This window comes from Melanaphis sacchari, unplaced genomic scaffold (assembly GCF_002803265.2).
Source record: "Melanaphis sacchari strain LSU unplaced genomic scaffold, SCAv2.0 Contig81_pilon_pilon, whole genome shotgun sequence".
In the NCBI taxonomy this organism is placed as follows: domain Eukaryota; kingdom Metazoa; phylum Arthropoda; class Insecta; order Hemiptera; family Aphididae; genus Melanaphis; species Melanaphis sacchari.
Window position 1 is genome coordinate 101,101 of NW_020271579.1, and position 23,755 is coordinate 124,855.

The 23,755-nt window shown below is 23.0% G+C and overlaps 3 protein-coding genes across 6 annotated transcripts; 2 read left to right on the forward strand and 1 right to left on the reverse strand.

Annotated features, from left to right (window-relative positions):
* Window positions 1–1,382: 1,382 nt before the first annotated feature.
* Window positions 1,383–4,241, reverse strand: LOC112602100 (UBX domain-containing protein 1). Its single transcript, XM_025350027.1, has 7 exons — window positions 3,911–4,241; window positions 3,791–3,844; window positions 3,441–3,563; window positions 2,763–3,014; window positions 2,475–2,697; window positions 1,903–2,083; window positions 1,383–1,496 (listed from the first exon to the last, which is right to left on the reverse strand). The coding sequence occupies exons 1-7, from the start codon at window positions 3,964–3,966 to the stop codon at window positions 1,450–1,452; spliced, it is 936 nt and encodes a 311-aa protein (XP_025205812.1). The 5' UTR covers window positions 3,967–4,241; the 3' UTR covers window positions 1,383–1,449.
* Window positions 4,242–4,371: 130 nt separating this feature from the next.
* On the forward strand, window positions 4,372–7,744 carry LOC112602101. 4 transcript variants are annotated; one of them, XM_025350030.1, is made up of 3 exons: window positions 4,372–4,536; window positions 5,719–5,868; window positions 7,538–7,744. In XM_025350030.1, the coding sequence occupies exons 2-3, from the start codon at window positions 5,744–5,746 to the stop codon at window positions 7,719–7,721; spliced, it is 309 nt and encodes a 102-aa protein (XP_025205815.1). In that variant the 5' UTR covers window positions 4,372–4,536; window positions 5,719–5,743; the 3' UTR covers window positions 7,722–7,744. The 4 variants fall into 4 exon arrangements, with proteins under 4 accessions (XP_025205815.1, XP_025205817.1, XP_025205816.1 ...); XM_025350032.1 differs by lacking the exon at window positions 4,372–4,536 and adding an exon at window positions 4,745–4,978; XM_025350031.1 differs by lacking the exon at window positions 4,372–4,536 and adding an exon at window positions 4,746–5,023.
* A 29-nt stretch (window positions 7,745–7,773) lies between these two features.
* On the forward strand, window positions 7,774–21,193 carry LOC112602099 (structure-specific endonuclease subunit SLX4-like). Its single transcript, XM_025350026.1, has 10 exons — window positions 7,774–7,884; window positions 8,438–8,858; window positions 8,918–9,113; window positions 9,498–9,676; window positions 11,390–11,539; window positions 14,100–16,664; window positions 17,472–17,623; window positions 17,692–17,774; window positions 20,187–20,350; window positions 21,022–21,193. The coding sequence occupies exons 1-10, from the start codon at window positions 7,802–7,804 to the stop codon at window positions 21,106–21,108; spliced, it is 4,080 nt and encodes a 1,359-aa protein (XP_025205811.1). The 5' UTR covers window positions 7,774–7,801; the 3' UTR covers window positions 21,109–21,193.
* Window positions 21,194–23,755: the final 2,562 nt, after the last annotated feature.

Genomic DNA, 23,755 nt, shown 5'->3' on the forward strand with positions numbered 1-23,755 from the left:
GTCTACCTAAATTTTTGTTGATATCAATTTTATAAGTATAATAAATAAAAATTATAAATTTGAAAAAAATTAATTTTTTTAAATTTTCACTATGATCAAGAGTTGTAGTAAAGTACCTATTGACTATATGACGTGTGGTTCATCAAAGTTTGAATAAATAAATCTAGAATTTATATTGTTTATGGTTTTTCATTGATAATTAATAAAATTTGTATAAAATTAATCAATTATCAATTATCATTAAAATGATTGTAGTTTTAATATTAAAATACTTATTTCCAATGTTCTTTTATAATACATAATGTAATATTATAACATTGAATTAAAATTTTTTTTTAAATCAATACTACTGACTAATAACATTACCAGCTTGTACAAATTGTAATATGTTTTACAGAATAATATATTCGTAAACATAGAAAAAAATTTTAAAACTCAATATTAGATTGAAATTGAACCTGGCATAACAAATTTTCTTCCTTAGGCATTATGTAGTTTTACACATGTTAAATGTTTAGAATAGAATTAATTAACAACCAAAGGCTAGATAAATTTTTTAAATACTAAAATCAATTCCTTAATTAAATCCAACAGTTTAAAATTTACACTCCAAATGCAAAATAATTTAACACAGACCTGTGTTAAATAACGCCCAGAGGGCGTTGCCCCTCAATTATCAGTAGATTTTTTTTTTTAATATTACAACTAATACTATTTTGTATATACCTAATTTTATTACACATGGATTAATTTTCACTTAAATATTCGACAATTACAATTAATAATTGTCACTTAATACAATCATTTTATAATACAATTGAAACTTTCCAGGGAAAGAAAATTAAAAATTACAAAATGTATTGTATTTTCCAATAAATTATATTTACAGTATAATTGACAACAATTTAAATCCATATTTGATGAAAAAATAATAAGAGCATTAAATTATATTCCCCTCCCCCCCATTTTACTTAAAAAAAATAGTTGAAATACATAAATAAAAAATAAAATAGTAAAGAGCTCTGTCCAGCATAACCCTCTTCGGCCATGTAGACAGATAATTTACTTTTACAGATTATTATGTATGAATCATCATAGTAAGTAAAAGTTAAACATTATCAAACTTTGTTTATCATTCAATATTTATAATCAAACTTATTTAATTATATGTTATACTTTATTTAAGCATAAGAATCAGTTGATCAATATTCAATATACAACTATACAAGTAATATATAAACAAAAATAAAAACCGATCACATAACATCAATTAAAAATGAAAAACTTTATTTAACTTTATGGTAATATACTTTAAACAATATTTTAATTCATATTGTATATTACAATAAACAATTATTAACCAACCAATTTCATTGTGCTGACTAAAAAAAAAACTCGATTTATTATAAAAATTTTAAAAGATAGATATTACAAAAATAATTATTAATTTTATTGTTGTGGTTTAGTTAAGATTAAAACAGCGCTTGGTACCAAACCTAAAAAAAAATAAACAATGGAAATTAAAAAATAAGTTAACATATTTTTTTTTACTATTATATAGTAACTATAAAACTCAATAATAAAACATGTATTTCAAATTATGAATACATTTTTAGAGAAAATAAAAATGTATTTGTCTGTATGATACTTTAATAATAGAAAATATATATGAAAGTAATTTAAATTATACATTGAAAAAGGAAATCAATAAATTTATAAATTTCATATAACCATAAAATAAAAAGAAAGAATAAAAAGTTATATTATGATACAACCAAAATAATTTATCATATCAGAACATTTTTATTTATAATTTTATTAAAAGAATAATTTAATTTAAAGATATACCATATTTTTTTTGAGTCTTGGAATAAATAAAAAACACTTTTAAGTTAATATTACCTAATACATCAAGAGGTTTTTCATAGTCGTCATTAGTAAATACTTTTCTTGGAAAGCTAGTCATGAGACAAAAAGGAGCATCACCATCAGAACGATTTAGTTCAATATAAACTCTTACAGCAGCCATAATTTCTTTAACATTAAACGTTTGGACAATTGTTTGACCATTTGTAAGACGAATCTAAATAAAAACAAACATTAATAATTAATTAAAATTTAATTGAAATAAATGTCTCATTAGTCATTACAAATGAAAAACATTCAAACTGCATTAATTAGAGAATATAATAAAAAATTAAAATAATATTACTTTGAATAAATCGTTTGAACACAGTTGTACATAAGTCTGTTTTTGGTCTCTAGCTTGACCATACTTTCCAGTTAAAAGATTTATTTATAATTTTAGCCAATAATAATATTTAAGTTTAATAGAAATTAAATGTATTTAATTTTTTTTCTAGTGTGAAACTCAAAAACTTGTACAATAAATATTATTTAAATTTTTTTTCATATTACTTAACACTAATGGATTTTAAATTGTACATAATAATTAATACATGAAATTCATATACCTGTAATTTTGTTTCTGTATAATATTTTGTTTGTTTTTGAGGTCTTACAGCTACTGGTAAAACTTGTTTTGGTTGTTCTTCCGTCGAAACTTGACCATACAATTTTTTTCTAGCTAATTTATCTGCTTCTATTTGAGCTTTTACACGATCACGAGCAATTTTTTCTTCTTGTTTTTCACGTTTTCTTTCATCCATAATTTTTTTAATGTTTTCATCTTCAAGTCTAAATAAAATAAAATAATTTTTTATTGATAAAACAAAAAATTATTACTGAACAAATAATTTTATTTTTTTTTAGCAGCAGCCATTTCTTTGCCAGAGCGAATTCGAATTTTTTCTCTTTCTAATTCTTCTTCTTTTTCTCTAGCTTCACGTTCCTTACGCTTTTCCTTTAAGCGTTCTTCCAATTTTTTCATTTGTTCTTTTTTTTCATCTTCAGTTAATGGTTTCTTTTCTTCTGTAGATTCTGCAAAATTGCTATGACCAGATTTCATAGCATGGTATTCTAATGCAGTAGTATCAGTAAATAATTTGTTACAACTAGAAACAGTAGAAACATAATAATTTACAACATTGATTATTTATTTATTGAAATATATACAAACATTTATTAGTTAGTTCTATTATAAATTAAATATTGTCTTAGTGCTAACAAAATGTAACAATTTACCTAGTAATAGTTAACATAATACATATAATAGAAACATGAAATATACAAATTGAGACAAGGACTGTTAGGAATAATAAAAAAACAATTTTATTAGCCGTAATCATTAAAGATTAACTAACAGGAGAATTAAGTATACAATTTTTACTAGTGAACAATTGGAAAAAATTCAAATTCCTAATGAAAAATGTTGTAGGATATTTTTATATCCTACAAAATAGATTAATAGATATTATAAATTAAGATATATCTTATGTTAAAACTATGAAAATACATTAAATTATAATTAATTATCTTACTCTTCACATTTGTACGATTTAGCTACTGATGAAGATGAGGTATTTGTTTCTGACTTAATGTTTAAAGCAGAACCTTCTTGAGAAGTTGATGGTCCCATTCCATCGTCATTGTGTGCCAATAACCTAATGACAAATAAATTATATGTTATTATCGTATGTATGGAAGAAGTCATTCAAAAGCATTAGACAGTATTATAAGAAGATAGAAAAAAATCCATAGTTTAGAATACAATTTTTAACAGAATCTGAATTTAAATAGAAATTCTTTCAAATTGTAGTATATCAAAAATATAATTGTTTAATTTTTCATTATATTGCTGATACAGCATACAAAATTTAATAATTCTTACCATTCCATAGCAGGTTCAACACCTTGATTTCCTGTCATTAAAATACTCTTTTCGCTGTAACATAATATGTTGAAAAAAAATTAAGAAATTTTCATTTTAAGAGTGTATGTATAAACATACGCTTTTTCTTTCTGGAAACCCATGTCAATGAGGATCTGAACAGTTTCCTGAGACATGATTGAATTGTTAACGGCAGCACAATAATAAATAAGAAAAAATAATACGTCTAGTTGAAACTTGGTTTTTATATTATCAGACTGGAAATTAAAATTTAAAACGCTTTTATCTTTTAACTTGAATACTTAAAAAATTATTTATTTGAAACCGATTTTATTTGGATTCAGACTTAGAGTTCAATAACTGAAGATCGATAATTTGTAATAGTTATTAGTTAGTAGTTACAGTTTACAGATAAAGCTGGAATTTGGAAAATATATATTGGTATTCAGTTTCATTTCCGACAGTAGCTTCATACTTGTAGACACGGGGCAGAGGAAAGATTAAATTGATATTGTTACCAAAGATAATGTAAATCATTATCACATTTATCAAAAAAAAAAAAGAAAAATCATAACTATACAGTTTTGTGTTCCAGTATGATTATAAGCCTATACACTTATACAGTATACTCTATAGGACATAAGTATTAGGTACTAACTGTTGGACAACCACAACGATAATAGTCAACAACTGAAAAACAACACCAACATTAAAATTTAAAAAGAATATATTTTCGAGGACTCCAGGTAATTTTTTTTTTTTTGATAAGTTTATCATTTTAAAGTAATTAAAATAGTAAATAATTGTAAGTCGTAGCTTAAAAAAAATTTAGCTTTCCATTTTAGAATAGAAAATTGATATATTCTTCCTATAAACCTGGTATTTCGTTTAGATTTCTTATCAATGGTATAGAATCTAACGAACTCCATTCTCCTATCTCTGAAAGTCTGAATTGACTGAATTTACAATAGTAATTTGTTGAATTTCGATTTTTATTATCATAATTTAAAATATTATCAATGTACCATTAATAAATAATATAATAATGTCAAATCATTATTTATTTCAAACAAATCTATTTCTACGACTCTGTTCACAATAGTAACTATAGATTTTGAACCAAGTGGTAACTACTAGCACGGTTTAAGATCGTTCTCCCAAGAATCAAGGTTCACTTTATAATCACTAGTAGGTACGTTTCTGAATTAAAATACAATTTATTCATTGGTATCGGTGAGTAAAACAAATACCTTCTTTCAAATATTGTAGATTCACACATTGTTAAACATATGTATATATTTGTTATATTTAATGTAAAATAACATTTTACCATTTTTTGAATTGTTCCAATATTAGGTTTGAATAACATAATGGGGTGAAAGTACATTTTGTTTATATTATGTGCCATGTGATTTACATTAAAACATTGTCAATTTTCTTATTATTTTTATTATTTTTAAATGTAGATACCAACATTTCAAATAAGACAAAAATTCGAGGTCGATTAATATTTTCAAAATCTCAAAATATGACTTAAAATTTGAAACACTTTTTTTAATAACACTTGGTTTAAGCAATTACGAATTAATACTTAATCATATAAAATTGTTTTATCAATATTTATATTGTTAATATAAAATATATATCTAAATAATTAATACTTACTTCAATAGTATATCAACTTATCCAACACAATATTAAAATTATTATTCTCTTATTTTATCTTAAAAAAAAAAAAAAATTATAATAATTTTTAATCATAATGAAAAGCAAATATATCTAATTACGTATTAAATAATATAAAAGTTAAAATTAAAATTTTAATGAATTCAAATTAAAATAAAGAAATGATTAGCAAGTTATAATTGTTTTTAAAAATATTCATTTTTCATATAAATCTTATATTATTTTGTTATTATTATTTGAAGATTTCCAACTTAATCGCTTTCTTAAATGGCCTTTGAAATTAAAAATTCTGGTAAACCAAGACAAGTGAGGGGTACTACTGCATACAAATATCGAAATTTGTATGTGTTTGGTGTATTGGCTGTCAGTGGACTTTCTTGGTTCCTGTTTGAGTGAGTCTTTATATATTAACATAATATTTAATTAATTTTGAATCTGAGAGTTTACATTACGTTAGATGTTTTATTAATTTCTATCTTAATTTAAAATTTTAATATTCATTAACAAAAAATCAAACTAACCTTTAAATATTTTTTAATCATAAACTAAAGTTTTTAAAAATTTTATTACAAATTATGAAATTAACTAGTGTATTGTGGGTTTTTAAGAAACACAAAGGGTTAATAAACAATAACAAACTAAAATATTACAATTGCATTTGTGTTGTAGTTACTTATTTAAGTTTTTAAAAGCTTATATTTTTTTAAATAAGTTTTTTTTACTGTCAAAAATAACAAGTGAATTACGAAAAAATAATTAAAATTAAACCAAAAATACTTTTACTAATATAAAAAATGTATTAAATACTTACATTAAAGTATTAAATTATTTATATGTTAATGTTATCCAATGAATTTAAAAGATATTCTTAAAATCACTAGTAAAAATGATAGAACCTCATAAGCTATATGTCTATATTAATATAAATGATTATACTATAAATATATTATTCATTTAATATTTTAATAAAAATTAAAAGCTATTAAATATAATTTTATAATTCATACTAATTTTATACATTATATAATATATTAAGTATACTATATAGCAAGAGTGGCCAACTTGAGGTCTGTGAGCCACATGTGATTCTTATTATTGTCAGAAGCTGTTCATGTCTTGTTTATCAACTTAAAATTTAATTATTATTATGTTCATGAGAATTTAAATTTTTTATGTGTACATGCATAAAATATTAAATTATTTAAAATGTATCTATAAACATTTTGGCTCTCGGTATCATATTTCATTATCCATGTGGCACACGAGCTTATTCATAATGGTTATCGCTGTTATATAGTATAGGTCAGCAAACATAGGTACATATTAAATTATATTATACTATTATAGAATGTCAATGAATTGTTTATTTTATCTTTTGCATCTATGCAAAATTTAGACAAACTACATACAAACAAAATCATATTTTATGTTTTTGAATAAAATCTATCATTACAGAAGTTATAGAAAAAAAAGTTATTTACCTAAACAATAATACTTTTAAAAATGGCATATTAGTTTGTCTGAATATTGTTAAAAAATAAATATTCTTTTTTAAATTTACAAAAAAATTTTTTTATTTTCGAAATTAAATATAAAGTCAGATAATAATAAAATATAAAACTACTATGTATCAAATCCTCCATAATGTTATTTATTGTAATTTTTGTAGTAGATTAAATTATTCAAATTATACTCTTAAAATTACTCAATTAATAATTATTATAAAAAATAATTTCATACAAATGTGCTTTATTCATGTTGTGTGTTAGTCTGAAGATCAAGAAAGAAGACTGAAATTTAATTTACTTAGCTATGTAATAAAATGTTGTTAGTAATTTAAGTTGTGAATTGTAATCATTGTGTATAACTTATCACAGGCTCATACTGAAAACACTAAAGATAGATTAGTAGAATATATTCTGTAATTAATTAAAACTTATAAATTTATACTTTCATTTTAGATTTAGTTTCTGTATTTTTTTTTTTTTTTTTATAAACCAATTGTAGCTATAGTATATGCTTTAAAGAATTACATGTGTAATCAATTTTTTTCTTTTATAGACAATTACCATCTACAAAAATACTAAATGAAAAAATCAAAAATGGTTATTGGGATCGTACACCAGAGGAAAATTATAGATTAGAAATGATCAAAAAGAATTTCAATCCTGATAAAAAAAATTTGAAGGATAGAAAAGATGAAATTATGTCGAAAAAAGAAAAATTTGTGCCAATAAAGATATAATTTTGTATTTTTTTTTTTTTTTTAGTTTATTTTTAATTAATCTAGTCTTTTTAGAGTATAATTATTATAATTATTTTAAAATGAATTTATTTTCTCAATCTAAATTAACATTAAAATTAAAAAAGCAAAACAGCAACAGTACATTATCTACTGATCCTACAAAGTAAATAAAACAATTTATTAATTTTTTATGAAAAACAAAGCACTTCTTGGTTATATTCCTACCATTTTATGTATCAGAATTTTTGGATTGTTCTTAATAACTAATATTCATACTATGTTGGTAATTGAATAACAAATTCAGAATTAATGTCTGAAATCAAATTGATTAACTATAAATACAATTTTGAACACTTAAAACGACAAGAGAATAAAAGTTAGAGTTTAAAGTTGTATATAGCTGCAATTTTACTAGAGTATCAATGTTTTACAATAAACTTAATATTAATTTTTTGAGTTTTGAAAAATAAATAACATGATATCTGAATGAAAAAATTTAGGTTTAACAATTATTTATTTTTAGTTTTATTTTATTATACTATTTTTTTTTTTTTTAATCACATTCGCATTTATTGTTATACAATTTTTGATACAGAAATTATTAGATTGATATTAGTTATCATAATATGTGCAAAAATATAGATACTAGTGAATGGTGGGAAAATAACCAAAATAAAAATAATGCATTAAAGTAAAATAAATTATTTTTTTTCCAGTAAATCCCAAGATTTGACACCAAGTAATGCTGTAATATCTGAGTGTAATAACGTACTAAATAATAGTGTATTATCAGAAAATGATAGTTTTGTAGAAGTATTGCATACTGTTCGTCCTCAGGATGAAAAAGTAACTATGTCACAAAATGTTTTTAAGACATCTGCAGTTAAAAATACATCTGATGTTATTACTAAAAGTAAACAATGTCCAGTTTGTTTACAAACAATTGATTTCAAACATTTCATTATCCATGTAAAAACTTGTGGTACATCGCATAATTTATCAACTGAAGTACTTATGAAAGCTGTGGATCTTCAAGAGCGTCAAGCAGCCGAAAGAGAAGCATTAGGGCTACCTAAATTATCTAAAAGTAGTGATTCAAAAATAAAAAAGAAGTGTAATAAACAAACAAAGTTAAAGGTATATTATATTTTTGATTTATCAAATATAATAGTAAATTTACTTTTATTAAATTTTAGATAGGGAGTGATTCTAATTTTGATTTAGCTGTTGCTATGTCTATGTCATTACAAGAGTCTAAAGAAGCAGAAATCATTAAAGAATCTGAAAATCTTTTAGAAGCAGGTTTAGAAACCGAGGCTATAGAAAAAAGGAAAACACTAGAAAGCTTTGGTTTTGTATCAAATCAACCAATCAAATCCAAATCTAAAAATTGTTAGTATTTATAAATAAACATTAGCTTTTATAATTAATTATTGCTTAATATCACTGATAATTCAACAGTTTTTTTTTTATAAATATTAATCTAACTATTTTATCATTTAATCAATAAATAAGATTTGATATATCTTTAATGATGTAAAAAAAACATTTGTATTATAATTATAGATCAAATAAGTTATACCAATATTATTTATTATAGTTCAATATTTTTCGATGTTGATTGAAAGCTTATATATATTATATTATGTCAATATTTGAATATAAAATAATATTGTATTATAATTAATATTATATTATAATATTGAGAAAAAAACTGTTATCAGCTAACCACTAATAAATAAATTTTATATTTATTTTAAAAATATTTTTTTACAGTTTATAAAACAAATTCTTTGTTATTTAAACAAACCCAAGAAGATCGTCAGAAAAGAATTACTGAAAAAGTAGCAATGATTCTTATAGACTGTGATACAGACACATCATCAAAAATATTTTTGAATGATTGCTCCAATATTCAATTAAGATCCAAATATTTAAATAAAATACGAGATATTGTAAGTTATTATTGTTAAGTTTAATACTAAATAATCTAATTTGCCATGGATATTAATAATTTAAAAATTAATACTGAAGATTAACAGTTACTTTCAAAGTGTAACTATTTAAAATAATTATAATTTTATACGAATACAAATGAGTTTTAAAATTAATGAACATTCAATAATTCTACTTACTATTTTATATTTTCAATTATCCTTATTTTTATTTTTTTAAGTTTTGAAATTTTTTGTATCTTCATTGGTGTGGAATATTTAATTAAGAATTATTAAAATAAAAATGTATGTTAAAAAAGAGCAAGGGACTTTGTTTCTACTGTGTTTAAGGTTTTGAACTTTTGTAGAGCAATTGTGTAATTATTGTAGTAGTCCAATCTATTGGATATGATACATTTAAATCGATGAAGAATCAATTTGTGAATGAATTCATTTCCAAATGGGTTGATCAGCGTTTATTTTTAAAGATAGTTCATCTCATATTTATTTTATTGTTTTTTTTTGATTGGTTGATCTCTTGTTGCTAAAAACTTTGATTAAAACTTAATTTATTTAAACATATTGTAAAGTAGCATAAATAAAAAAAAATAAATAACAAAGAAATGGTTATCTTTATTAATTACTTAAATTTTTAGAAAAAAGGTTAAAAGCCTAAATATTAGTAAAATATTGTGTATTGGAAATAATAATAAACGTAATGACGAAAGTTTTTAAGATTATAAGAAATATTTCTTAAATTAGGTACAACATAATAACCAAAATTATTATTTTATGACTAAACATCCAATTTTATTAAAAGTTGACTTCACATAATTTTTAAAAAAATTGTAACTTCAAATTTTTTTAACAGCTATAAGAATAACTCATAAAAAAATCTTACACAGTTGACTTAATAATTCAAATCTTTCATAATTCAAATAAACACCATTTATTTAAGTACACTTGGTAATTCAAAATTGAATTTTGGGAAAACTGACCAGTATAACGTGACAATTCAAAGTTTCATTCGTTTTAAAATAATTCAAAGTATATTCACCAAATGTATTTCTTATAATCCTTTCATTGATAATTTATTATACAATCGTATAGAAATTCAGCTTATTATTTTCAATAATTATAGAATTCTTATTATCATAATAACTTTATCGTTTAACATTTTATTTCTTAATCGTCTGTTAATAATAATTTAGTTTATATAGTATAATTATATACATAGTTTAATTTACATTTTATAAACAATAAATAATTGTAACACCACCTAATATTCTGAAATATTTAATAATTATGTATGTACAATAATAAAAAAACAAAATTTTTAACTCAGTAATTCAAAATTTTTCAAAAGTGCTACCAATTTTTAATTATTGGAGTCATATTACATACTCTAATCATTTGACCAAGAAACAAATATTTTATCTAAATATATCAAAAAAAACTTAAATATATCTCAAAAATTATTATTTTTGTAAGTTTTTCTCAATTAAGAAAATTACAGTTTCCCTTTTATGATTTCCCAATGAACCAACCTGATTAAATTTTCTGTCAGAACTACTCAAAATGTTGAAGATTAAAGCAAGTTTTCTGTTCCAAAAGTGATGATAGAATAAAAAAGATAAAATCTATTAAATTTTGTCCACAATTTGTTTAACAATTAACATACTCAATGATTTGAATGAATTAGAAAAAAAGATTTTATATTTTTAATTTTTATAGGATTGTAAACTCTGGAAAAAGACATTACTTGAAGAAAATAGTGTATCTGAATTTTATGTGAAAAATATGTCAAAGTTTTTAAGCCCTATTGAAGGCAATGGCTTACAAAATAATGTTCTATTTTTAACACATAAAAATACTTCAAAACAGGTAACTGTAAATTAAATATTATATTTTATTTTCATACAAATTTTATTAATTGTATTGGCTTTTGCTTTACTGCACTAATTATATGCTGATTAGTGATCACAATGTTAATTAGATTTATATTTTCTTATCAATATCAATAAATATTTTGTATTATATGTATGGCATTTTTTCACACATAAAAAGTAAATGTAAATTGTAGTAATTGATTTATATTGTATTTATTTAATTTTTTTTAATTTAAATTGTAATCTGTGATCACTAACTTAAGATAAATAATTATCTTAGACCATTCTTGTCGAATATGCGGTCCTCAGCTCATTTTTTTGTGGCCCACAACTATCAATATTAATGGATAAAATAATAATAATAAAATATTAATGCTGTGTCACAGCTATCTTGGATTCTTAGAGAATGGTTTATTTGGTATTCATTATTATACTATTTTATCTTCTGATAAGCTTACCTTTTTTAATTTAGTTGTATCTGCTGAATTCGTAAATGTAAAGAATAAAATTGAAAAATTTGTATAGAATATTTATTTATTTTTGTTAAATTTTTATGGGCCCGCATAGTAAACTATTCAATATATTTGGCCCACTTGATATTTTGAGTTTAACATGCCTGTTCTAGACCATAAATAATAATATAGTTTATGCTTTAGACATATTTGTTTAGCATTTAGAAAGTATCATTATTTTTAATTATATTTGACTGTCACAAAATAACAAATAATTAATAACATTACACAAAACTTGTTTCTGAAAAAAAATTAGGATTAAATTTAAAAAGTGTTGAATAGTTAAAAATTTAAGTTTGATCTAATTATTATTAATAATTTATAAAATATCATTATATAAAACAATGATAAATAAGTGCAGGATAAATGTTTATAATTTTATCCCTAGTATATGAGTAAATTTGTCATCGAAACATTGAGAGTTGTGTTGGCTTAATATTATTAATGGTAACTTTTAAGAACATAATATTTGTAGTAATTTTTATGAAATATATATAACAATAAATATATAATCTTAAAATAAAGTTTTATTTTGATGAAATGATGAAAAAAAAGAAGATATTTACATAAATTTTATTATTATTACATTTATTTCAAATTTCTTTAATTAAATTTTTAACTTCATACTTATTTAGTTTAGTTGTTTGTGTTGTAATCCTAAATTACTTCAATAACTTGAATATGTTTTCAATAATCTGATAAATAATCTAAAATATAAAATGTATTTGTCTTTAGTTATGAAACTAAATTTAGTACTTATTTATTATTAGGGCTCAGATTTAAATGCACTTAAAATAAAACTATACTAATATGCTCTAGAAAATAGCCAAAAATGCATTTTTCCACAAAATGACCTTAAATATGAAAAAATTACTTATAATTTTTTATACAATTTGTAATTTATAAATAAGATTTAATTATTTTTTATATATATGTTGACTCGCATATATTTTGGCCGTTCTGGAGAAATATTATTCATTCTGTACAAACCAAAATACGTTTATATTAAAAATTAAATTCTAATTAAGCCTATTGTACTTATTCTTTGTAATTTAACCAAATACAGGACACGGGTGATGCTCCACAGTCAATAATAAAATAAGATAAAAAATGAATTGAATAGTTTATTTTTAAATAATATTTTGAATTGGCTAAATTTGTATAGTATATTGAACATATATGCATTAAAAACCAACAAAGTGACCCAATAATGCTAAAAATGCTCTAAAAATGAAAAAACGCTGTAATATGCAAAAAAAAAAATGCAATATAAAATTTGTAGCTATGAAACCCTTGTTATTTAAAACAGATTTTGTACTTAGAACGCATTGTGTAAGATCAACTAAAAAAATATGCATTTTACATTGAAATCCGGGCCCTAATTATCATATAACGCCATGTAAAATTTATTATATCCACCAAAGGGTGGCCGTTCATCATATCATATTTTTAAATAGCAAAACAAAATTTTTAAATAATGCTAAAAATAATAATTTGTTTCTAAAATAATAGTAGCATATAGTTAAAAACTAATAGATGTTTATAAAAATAACACAGTTTTCCAAAGATTCTTAAATGTTATACATTTTATTTGTTCAAATGATCATTTTTAATGTAAAAAATGAATGTTAAATAATTGTTTTAGGAAATAACTATTTAATAACTTATTAATTTTCAATAATATTTTAAAATAAACTAATATCGTTTGTAAAATAGGTATGAACTTTAAATTACAATTACAAGCGTTTACTCTTTTTTTCATAAATAGATCAGATACCTGACTAACCTATATCACTATACCTTATTATAATGTAATTAATATTTAAGTGTATTAGATTGTTATTTAATATAAATATAAATATATAAAATAAATAATATAAATTTATTGTTGATTCCAAAAACATGTAAAAAAAAATATTATTAATTGTTTGATTCTTTTCTATTAAATAATGTTATTTAATAGTTGAACAAATAAGTTATTTTCTTCTACATTGATGTATATATTATAATATTATATTAATAATTAATTAATATTTTATTTAGGAATCAAATACTACTAACCAGAAAGTCATCAATACATCACATACAGTTTTAGATGATTCAAAAGTTCATATTAAAAATTTTACTCATCGTAACATTATTGGAAATAAAACTATGTCAGAATATTCATCTAGATGGAAGTCAATGTTAGGTAGCCAGTTTATGAGTGATATAACTATATTTTCCAAAGATGAACATGAAATTCCTGCTCATATTCTAGTGTTTCATGTACAGTGCCCTGATATTTTGAATGACATAATTACAGAAGAATCTGATACGTGTAAATCAAAAAAAATGGTAATGTGGTCTGAATACACTTATGAAGCATGCATGGCATTCTTAGAACTAATTTACTCTGGTCAAGAACAATTAATTAGTCCTGAGTACAGAAAAGATTATTTGCAATTAGTAACAAGGTACAATGTTCAAATAGCTATAAATGATGATGATGGAAAACATGGATGGTTTTCTGTTGAGCAAAATAAAGTATCAAAACGTAAAAGCTCAGATTTATGTTCAATAGAAAGTAAAAGACATAAAACTCTTAGTCCAGATATGTTTATGGTGGATGATACAAGTGAAGAAATAAGTAATATAAATTCCAATTTTTTAGGAACAACTGTGAATGATGAAAAATCCTTGAGTATGTTAAAAACAAAGCAATGGTTGGAAAATTGTAACCTAAGTCAACATCATAATTCATCATTCACAGAAAAATCAGAAATAAATGTTCTATCACAAATTAATTCAAGTCCAGCTCATTCTTTTCATAGTGCATCAACTATATATATTCCATTAACACCTACATCTAATCTAGTTGATTATACTATGGATTTTGAAAATAATGATGTACAAATTAGCTCATCGTTAGATGTTAGAAGTGCATCTCCTAAATCATTATCAACTGATGAATCAAGCGTAAAAGCCATCTTAATGTTGAGTAAAGTTAAAAAAGTTCCTATTGATTTAAAAAGTTCTTCAAACAAAATTTCAACAATTACTAATTCACGCAAAGAACCAGAAATAATTACAATCTTCAGTGATAGTGACAATGAATCAATAGATATGGTTTTGTCTCTTAACAATAGTTCATTGCGTGATAGAAATATTAATCTATTGAATGAAAATAATTGTACACCTTTTTTAGCAAGCATTAATGAAAAGAAAAATTATTTTTCACTCAACTCAATTAATAAAAGTAATGATATAAGTGTTATTGAGTTAAATGATAGTAGTTTAGATTCAATTCATTCAATCAGTACAAATGTATTACATCAAAAAAATTGCGATTCTAAATTAGACAATGTTTCGATTAACAAGTCAACTATTTCAACACCAAGAACTAAGACATTAATAAAAATTGATGAGGAAGAGACCGCAGTTTCCACTGTAACAAAATTCACAAATAGTTCTAGTACTCAAATACCATCTTCAAATTTTAACAATTTTATAGACTTAATATATGATAGTAGTTCTGATTCTATCACTACTATTGATAAGATGCCAAATAATAATTCAATGCCATCATTTTCATTGAATAATACTCTACAAAATTCTTCAACACCCTTTTCAAATGTGTTGAGAAAAATTAATTCTCCAACTCACAACAGTTTACCTACTCAATTTGAAATAAATAATTGTGTATCAAATGCAACACCATTAAAGGAAGGTAACACATGGTCAGCATTTTCATTTCCAGTCATTGATGGAGATTATCATCCAAACATAAATACAAAAACAAATGAAGATTTCTGTTCATCAAATTTTTCAAGCTATACAACTTTACCTAAATGTAGTGATTCAAAATTATTACCTACTGAGAAATTATTTCAGTATAATGTTATGTCATCTACATTTTTAAATACTGCAAGCTGTACACAAATCAATAATATAGAAAACAATGATAATATTATTAAAAATGAATATTCTAATGAGAAAATTGTTTTAAACAAACCTAGTTCAGATTTGGAACCATTGGAAAATATTGTATCTAAGAAAAATGTTATATCTTCGAATAATCATGTAAATTCCCTAGTGAAAGAGGTTGTTGATTTATCAACAATTAGTTCATCAAGTCAATACACGCATACTTCATTTACGCCTTATAGTTCTCAAGTTGAAACTGTTAAACTACCAATTATACCTGAAATCACTACATCAAATGAAAAAGATTATGGGAATAATGAATCAGTCTTTGAACAAATAATTGACGATCCGTGGATGGACTATAATGATTGGGAGCCAGTTAATATAAGTCCACTAAATGTTTCTCCAGTTTTATTAGAGAAAAATTCTATGGTCTTAGTAAATGACTCTGAAGTTTTAACACCCCCTAAAAAGATGATGAGTCATATTAATATGGATTTAAAAACTTCTCCGTTAAATATTTCAAGTAATATTGATGCAGTAAATCATCAAATGACTAATTCAGTAACGCCAAATAAATATGGCAGTAGAATAAATACCCCAAAAAGTTTACGTAGGGTTCAATCAGAATCTATTATTGGAACTAATGAACAAATAACGCCTCTACCAAATTATAGTACGATGAAAACACCAGATTTAAGAGTAAGTATTTTACTATAAATGCTATTAAAAAGTTTTGTGTTAACTACTGACAACTGATCTTAAATACCCCAGTTATCTGATTAATTATATTCTCATTGTTTTATTATACAGTAGAATCTCAAAGGTCCAGAAAAATTTAGACTAATTTTCATCTTGATTAAAAAAGATTTTTCACTGGAAATTAAATAATCAATAAATGTTATTCTGTCATTTTTATTTAGAAGTCCTGTGTACTCAAATTTTATCATGAAATATTAAAAAAAAAATTGAAACAAATATCATGTTTCTAGAGTAGGAAGAGAATCTCATATAAATATTAGTGAATTAATCTTGTTTTGAGAATTCGGATAAGTTACTATTAGTAACTTAATTTGCTATCTGTATTATTGCATTAACCATCCTATCAAATATTTACTTTGTATAATATTTATATTTGTACATTTCTATCATTCTGAATTCGTACTATACAAAATGGCTCTTAAGTCTTAATGTTTTCTTGCTTTCTCATATCATGATGGGCTATATTTTACCCAAAATTAGTGATTATTAATGGTATATTTTTGAAAAGAAATAATGGAAATTATTAATAGTTAATTAAAAGCTATAAACCTTTTAAATTTCTATTAACTTAATTTATGCTTTACAATTTATATTAAAAAAATAAAATCCAATTACTAAAAATTTATATTTTAGTCTTAATTTGTGAGTTAATAGTTTTAATTACATATTTAAGTAAAATATGTACTTTGTAATCATAAATTTTTTATAATAAATAATTTTTTTTTAAATTTAAAATTGTCATCTTAGAAAGAATTTGATCGTTATGGCCTTAAAGATCTTGGAAGGCGCAAAGGAAAACTTATATTAAGACATATCTATGATTTAACTCATTCTATTCATAGTTCTAAAGAAGCAAATTCTATTGGGGAATCTGAACAATTTTCTGATTCTTCAGATAGGTAAGAATATTATTATAGATATAATAACATATAATATAACATAATTTGTTGTACATATGATATTATAGTTCAGAACCTGAAATTTCTTATTATGAAACTGGAGCTTATGATGAATTGGAAACATTTAGTCAAACAAATTTATCAAATAAAAGTAAGTTTTATAAAGATCTATCATCTATATCTATGTGTAATAATAAATTTTAAATAGGGCTTATAAACTTGGAAATTACTAAACCAATTAGACCATTGGTACCAAATTTTGCACACAAATTTTTTTAGACTTGGTAGTATTATTTGCTTTGTTTTTAAATTCTTTTTGGCTTATATAAGATGGCTCACACATAAACATTTTTATTTATATATTTATATCAAAGGTTACCTTAATACCATTGGTAGGGAATAGATTTTAAATTAAATAAATATTTTTTGTAGTTTTAACATTGAAAAGTGTTCGACATAATATGTTTATATTTCATTTAATTTCAAATAAAATGGTTCTAATTTTATTTTAAATATTTTTAAATGTATTAGAGTAATTAAATATTTTACAGATAAATTTATATATTATGTATTCTGTATTATTATAGAATTTCTGTTTTTATTTTAGTATTTTACGATGTACGACGCGATACAATTATATCTGTACACTTCTTGACATCAAATGACAACAATTCAATATAATACCTTGGCAATAGGTTGTAAATACAAATTTCAGTATCTAGTTATCTACTTATTAATATAATATATGTGTTCGCTTTTCGATTAGTGTTCGTATGGCGGTTATTCAATCACGTTTTTTTTTGTGTTATGTTCATTTATGTAGTTTATTTCATATTATAATATTGTTAATTATTTAATATGTCCAAAGTTATTCACACTAAAAGATCAAAAGTTGCTCTTTATTTAGAAGAGTTTCCAAATGAAACTTTTAGAATTTATGGATGTTATATTGTCAGTTTTATAATTAATCAGTATCTATCGACTATTGACCAACAAGGTCAACTTATTCAACTCAATCAATACCAGTATAAAGCCAATAGAGACAGAAAGCTTAAATTTCAACAAAATGTTATTTCTAAATCATCTGCAACTACTAATATTAAGTCTATTTTTAATGATGATTTGTGCCGTGCAGACATCCCTCTTTTCAAATTGAAAAATTCTTTATTTAAAGATTTTATGAAAGAATATACTGGTGACGATAGAACAAGATTTCTCTTTGAATAAATTATGTAAATGAGATTTAAGAAGAAACTATTTCAAAAATTCAAAATATTATTGGAGATAATTCTATTTGGGTTGGAATGGATGAAACTGCAGACGCCAACGATTGATTTATCGTAAATGTTACTGTAGGAAAATTGAGCATCTAAACCATTTCTGTTATATTATAAAAAATTAGATAAATGCAACCTCAAAACTATATGTAAATTATTTAGTAATACAGTGGATGTTTTGTGGTTGAATGGTATAATCACAGAATATAATAATACACAATAATGTACTTTTACTTTTGATGGACACTACATCACAAGGCGTGAAAAGTGTTGGACACAATTTATCTAAGAATGATACATTTAACTTGATGGTTTCCATCGTATAGCAGAAACAATTAGATTTAAATTTCCTGAGGTTGATTCATTAATTTCCAACATTAAAAAAATATTTTTAAAAATGAGTCTTGTACAAACATTTAAAATTTTTATTTTCTTGTCAGGTGGAACTGCTGAGGGTCTTCTTATCCAAATATTTAAATGTTATTCTAACCAATTTTGTTATCATATTTACTTATTATTGTAGAAATAGATTTTAAATAAAAAAAAAAATTTTTAACTCTACCTCTCGAGCCTATTATAACTCGATAGCTATCAGCTGTCTTATATTATTTGAATAACTTTAAAAAGATTAAAAATGTTGTTTTAAAATTAGATTCTGATGCTGCTATTGTAATAAAAAAATTACTGAGCTCGTAGAAAGTAAAAACTTGCAAAACAAATGAATCATCAGTTATAAAATTGAAGCAAAAAATTCCAGCTCATAATATTTTAATTGATTACTATAATATTATTGTTTTTCAATGGTTTGTGAAATATAAGATAACTAGTCCAGTGCAAAGAAGTATCTAATGTTTTACTGCAGTAATATTTATCATTTTAATTTTTTTTTTTAAGAAAATTATGCTTATTTAACATAATAAGAAAATATGATGATAAAATAAATAGAATTAATATTAATGGTATCAGGAGGAAGGCTATCCAGTTATATAGAACTCAATGTTATTCATTTACCAAATTTAAAATAAAAACAATTTTTTTTTTCGACTGCTACACTATAATATGTGTATTTAAAACTAGAGTTGTGTTTTGATGTAAGCCACTTTTTTCACAATTGTAGTTATTATTTATTATAAACAGTCACGATAGTTTGGGAGAACTATTACCCAAATAGAACAAATGTAATTTATTTTAAAATGTCGGTTTAAATTAAATATGTACCTAAGAAAATATAGTAAGAATATATATATTTATACAATTTTAAATTAAAATGAATTTTGTTATTTCAGCTTCAGTGGATATGGGTTTTAAAGATTTGCTTAGAGTCAATGAAGAGCTTCATAAAAAGATTTTATGTTATGAACCAATTTGGATTGAAGAGTTGAAAGAAGACCTAAAACAGTACAATGTAAACATTAGTATGCAAAAACTCATGACGTTTTTGGACGATAAAGTAAAATATTTATTAAAATGTATAATTATTATAGTTTAAATATTAATTATATATATAAATATAATATATTGACTTCATACATAAAATTATTTTTATTCTATTAAAATATAAATTTATTTAACTTTTTATTATACTATTTGCCATAAAAATTGGTGACTGCCCTTTGCTGTACCCAAATCTCACTTAACGTGGTTTTTATTTAATGTAACTACCAAAATATTAATTAAAAATCCTATAATCAATTATGTGTTACAGTGTTCACATTTTAGTCTTTCCTGAAAATTGTTTACTTTTTTGCGATTTGAGGAGGTGTTATTGCCCATCAACAAATATATTTATAATATAATATATAGTTGTACATATTTGAAAAAGTGCAGAAAATTGTATCATTATTTGCTAACCCCTGCAGAAAAATAATCCGTTTGGAGCCTGACACCAATTTTTGTGGTGCAGACTATAATAAGTAATAACTAATACAATTATTCCTTATTCCATTTTCTATGAAAACTTTGATTTCATTAATTTAGTCATGAATATATGTTAGAATATATACATTTATCTGGTAATTCATTTTGGTATTATCATACTTACATTATTTAAAATTGTAAATTATTATATTTGGTTATTAAGGTATAAAAATTGAATGATTTGTATATTATTTATGTTTTTAGTGTGTGTCATTTCGTTCAAAGTCATTAAATGATCAGAGGAAAAAATCACTAGCAAAAAAAAATACTAAAAGAAAGAAATTGTTTTAATTTATTGAATGATTATTGTATTTCTAGACATTACTTATGTGTATAATAATGAAGTAAAAAAATAATTGATATTTTGTATTGTATATATCATTTGTTAATTATAATAAATCTGTAAATTTATACAAGACTGTCCTGAGTGAGTGATTCATAATCATTGCATTATGCAGAGCCGAACCTATACTAGAGCTATAGATTTGAAATTTTGAAAGTAAATTAATAATATAATTTCAACGTACACTAAAGACAGATTCTTCAAATTCTTGATTTTAAAAGGATGAAATTGGCAAAAATCAAATTTTTACGAGTAAATTGTATACCTATATACATCGACGAATACGCATTTATTAGCCATGAGCCTCTGCTCACATTTTAGGCTCTTTTTAACATGGATAATTTTATGTGACACGCTGCAGAGTCTGTACGTCTAGTGTCTACTAGTTAAGTAATTTTGGCACTAAATGGAAGTAAGTAAATTAAATGTAGTTTATCGAGAAGTTTTATGATAAAATCTTCATCATAAATTATTATTATTTTTTATTATGTGTCTATTAAAACCTCGACGGGTAATCCGTTAGGTAGTATAGACAGTATAGTATACATAAATTTAAATACATACATGTATTTAACAAAAATAATGACTTAAACAATAAAAAGATGTTATTTTTATAATATTGACTCAATTATATTATTATAAGTATAAGATCCATAATAATGATAGTAATAAATGTCTTTAAGTAACACTACAGCATTTCTCTTAATACTCTAGTACCTATCATTAATAGGTAATTGATGTGTGATGAATAATAAAAATATGTTAAACATAATTACGCAGGTAGATGATTTCATGTATCTATGTTATAGTTTAAAGCTTTTAATTATGTATGTATTTAAAATCATCTGAGAAATTCATCTTTAAAATATGATAATATAATGGAAGAATCACCAACAAAAAATCACAAAGAGAAGCAGTGTTTGTAGTATAAAGATAGATTTAAAACTATTAATATTTATTTTATCACAAGTGTTCACCATAATATAGCGCAAGGTAATTAAAACATTAATCCAAAAACTAATTAAAAATGTACATAATATTACGTAATATTTACATGTTTTGAAGAAAAAAAACTCGATCATAAACTGGCTACAAAACTCAAATTGCATTCTGTGTGTTGTCCAGGAGATATTTGCCGTATTGTTTATTATAGGTTGGTATAAGACTGTAATTATAATTTTCGTTGTCAGTTTAGTTTTGATGCTCATACCAATCAATTTTTTTTTTCCATATCATACTATTTAATATATAATGTTACAATTTAAAAACTTTAAATTTATTTTAGTGGAAAACAACTAAAACAAGGATCCACAGTTACCTATTAAATATGAAATAACGATTTACACACAAATCATAAACGAACTTCAATAAGACTTGAGGTAATTTGCATAAAGTCTTATGCATTCACTGATTCACTTTATTAAAATATTTTATAGTAATACATTCTGAACAATGCGATTGATCTTTTTTATAAATATTTAAAATTTTGGCCTTAGTTTAAACTTATATAATTCAATATTTTGTTTTTGAGAAAAACGCTTGATAATGCAATATAATAAGGTTATCATATTTTGTTTATATAACAATTAAAAATAATGACCACCTATATTTATTTTATTTTATTTTTTATGTAAGATTTTATGTTCAAGTTTTTACGAAATTGGATATTTAAACGAAAAAATGATTTTAGTAAGTTTGTATAACAATAAATATTCGATGAATCTAGGAACTTTTGTTGATGTGTAAATTCTTACAGCATATGATAACATTAAATCTATGTACATTTAGACTATAATAAGATAATTAAATTTTTACCACGAATTTATTTATTTTATTAAACGGTAACTTCGCTGTTGAACATGACTGTGGTAGAAAATGACAATTAATTAACCAAATATGATCTTAAAAGTAATGATGCTGTTTTGGCCAGGGAAAACCAAAAAGGAATAAATGAAGAATTAGAAAAAGATCCGAATGTCCTATACTTTGCCGAAAGTTCGGTTTGAAATTCTTTGAGAGTTGTTTTTTGGTGCAGTCAGCAATGATCGGTATAGTGACATTTTGAAACGCCAGGCAAATCGCGATGGGCAAGACGTGAAATATCAATATTATTCTGACAAACTCACAGGCAAATGTTACATAAAGTTAAAAGTGTGTATGTTTAAAATAAATAAATATTCACTATTGCTTACGGGAACACGTGTAGTCATAATCACCAACAATGGAAAAGGCCAATAGCTGTGTGTAAATTTGTTAGCATCATTTTGGAACTTCCAAAAAATAAAAAATAGTCGAAAATTCAGTTTTATTTAGTGACTGTAAGTTTTTTTAACTATGTGGTATTGAATTACTTTTTAAATCGTCAAATTTAGTAGAAATCTTTTTTTGTTGTAATACATTTTTTTTTATTATTAAATCAATTGAATTTAAACGTTAGAAGTTTATATTTTATCATTGTATAATAACTTATGCCTCATTCAAAGTTAATAAACAGATAACATTTATTTTAATATAAATATTTTTATGGGCTGAATACACTTATTCTTTTTTTAATCAAAATGTTTATAACTTAACAGCTTACAACTGATAATAATT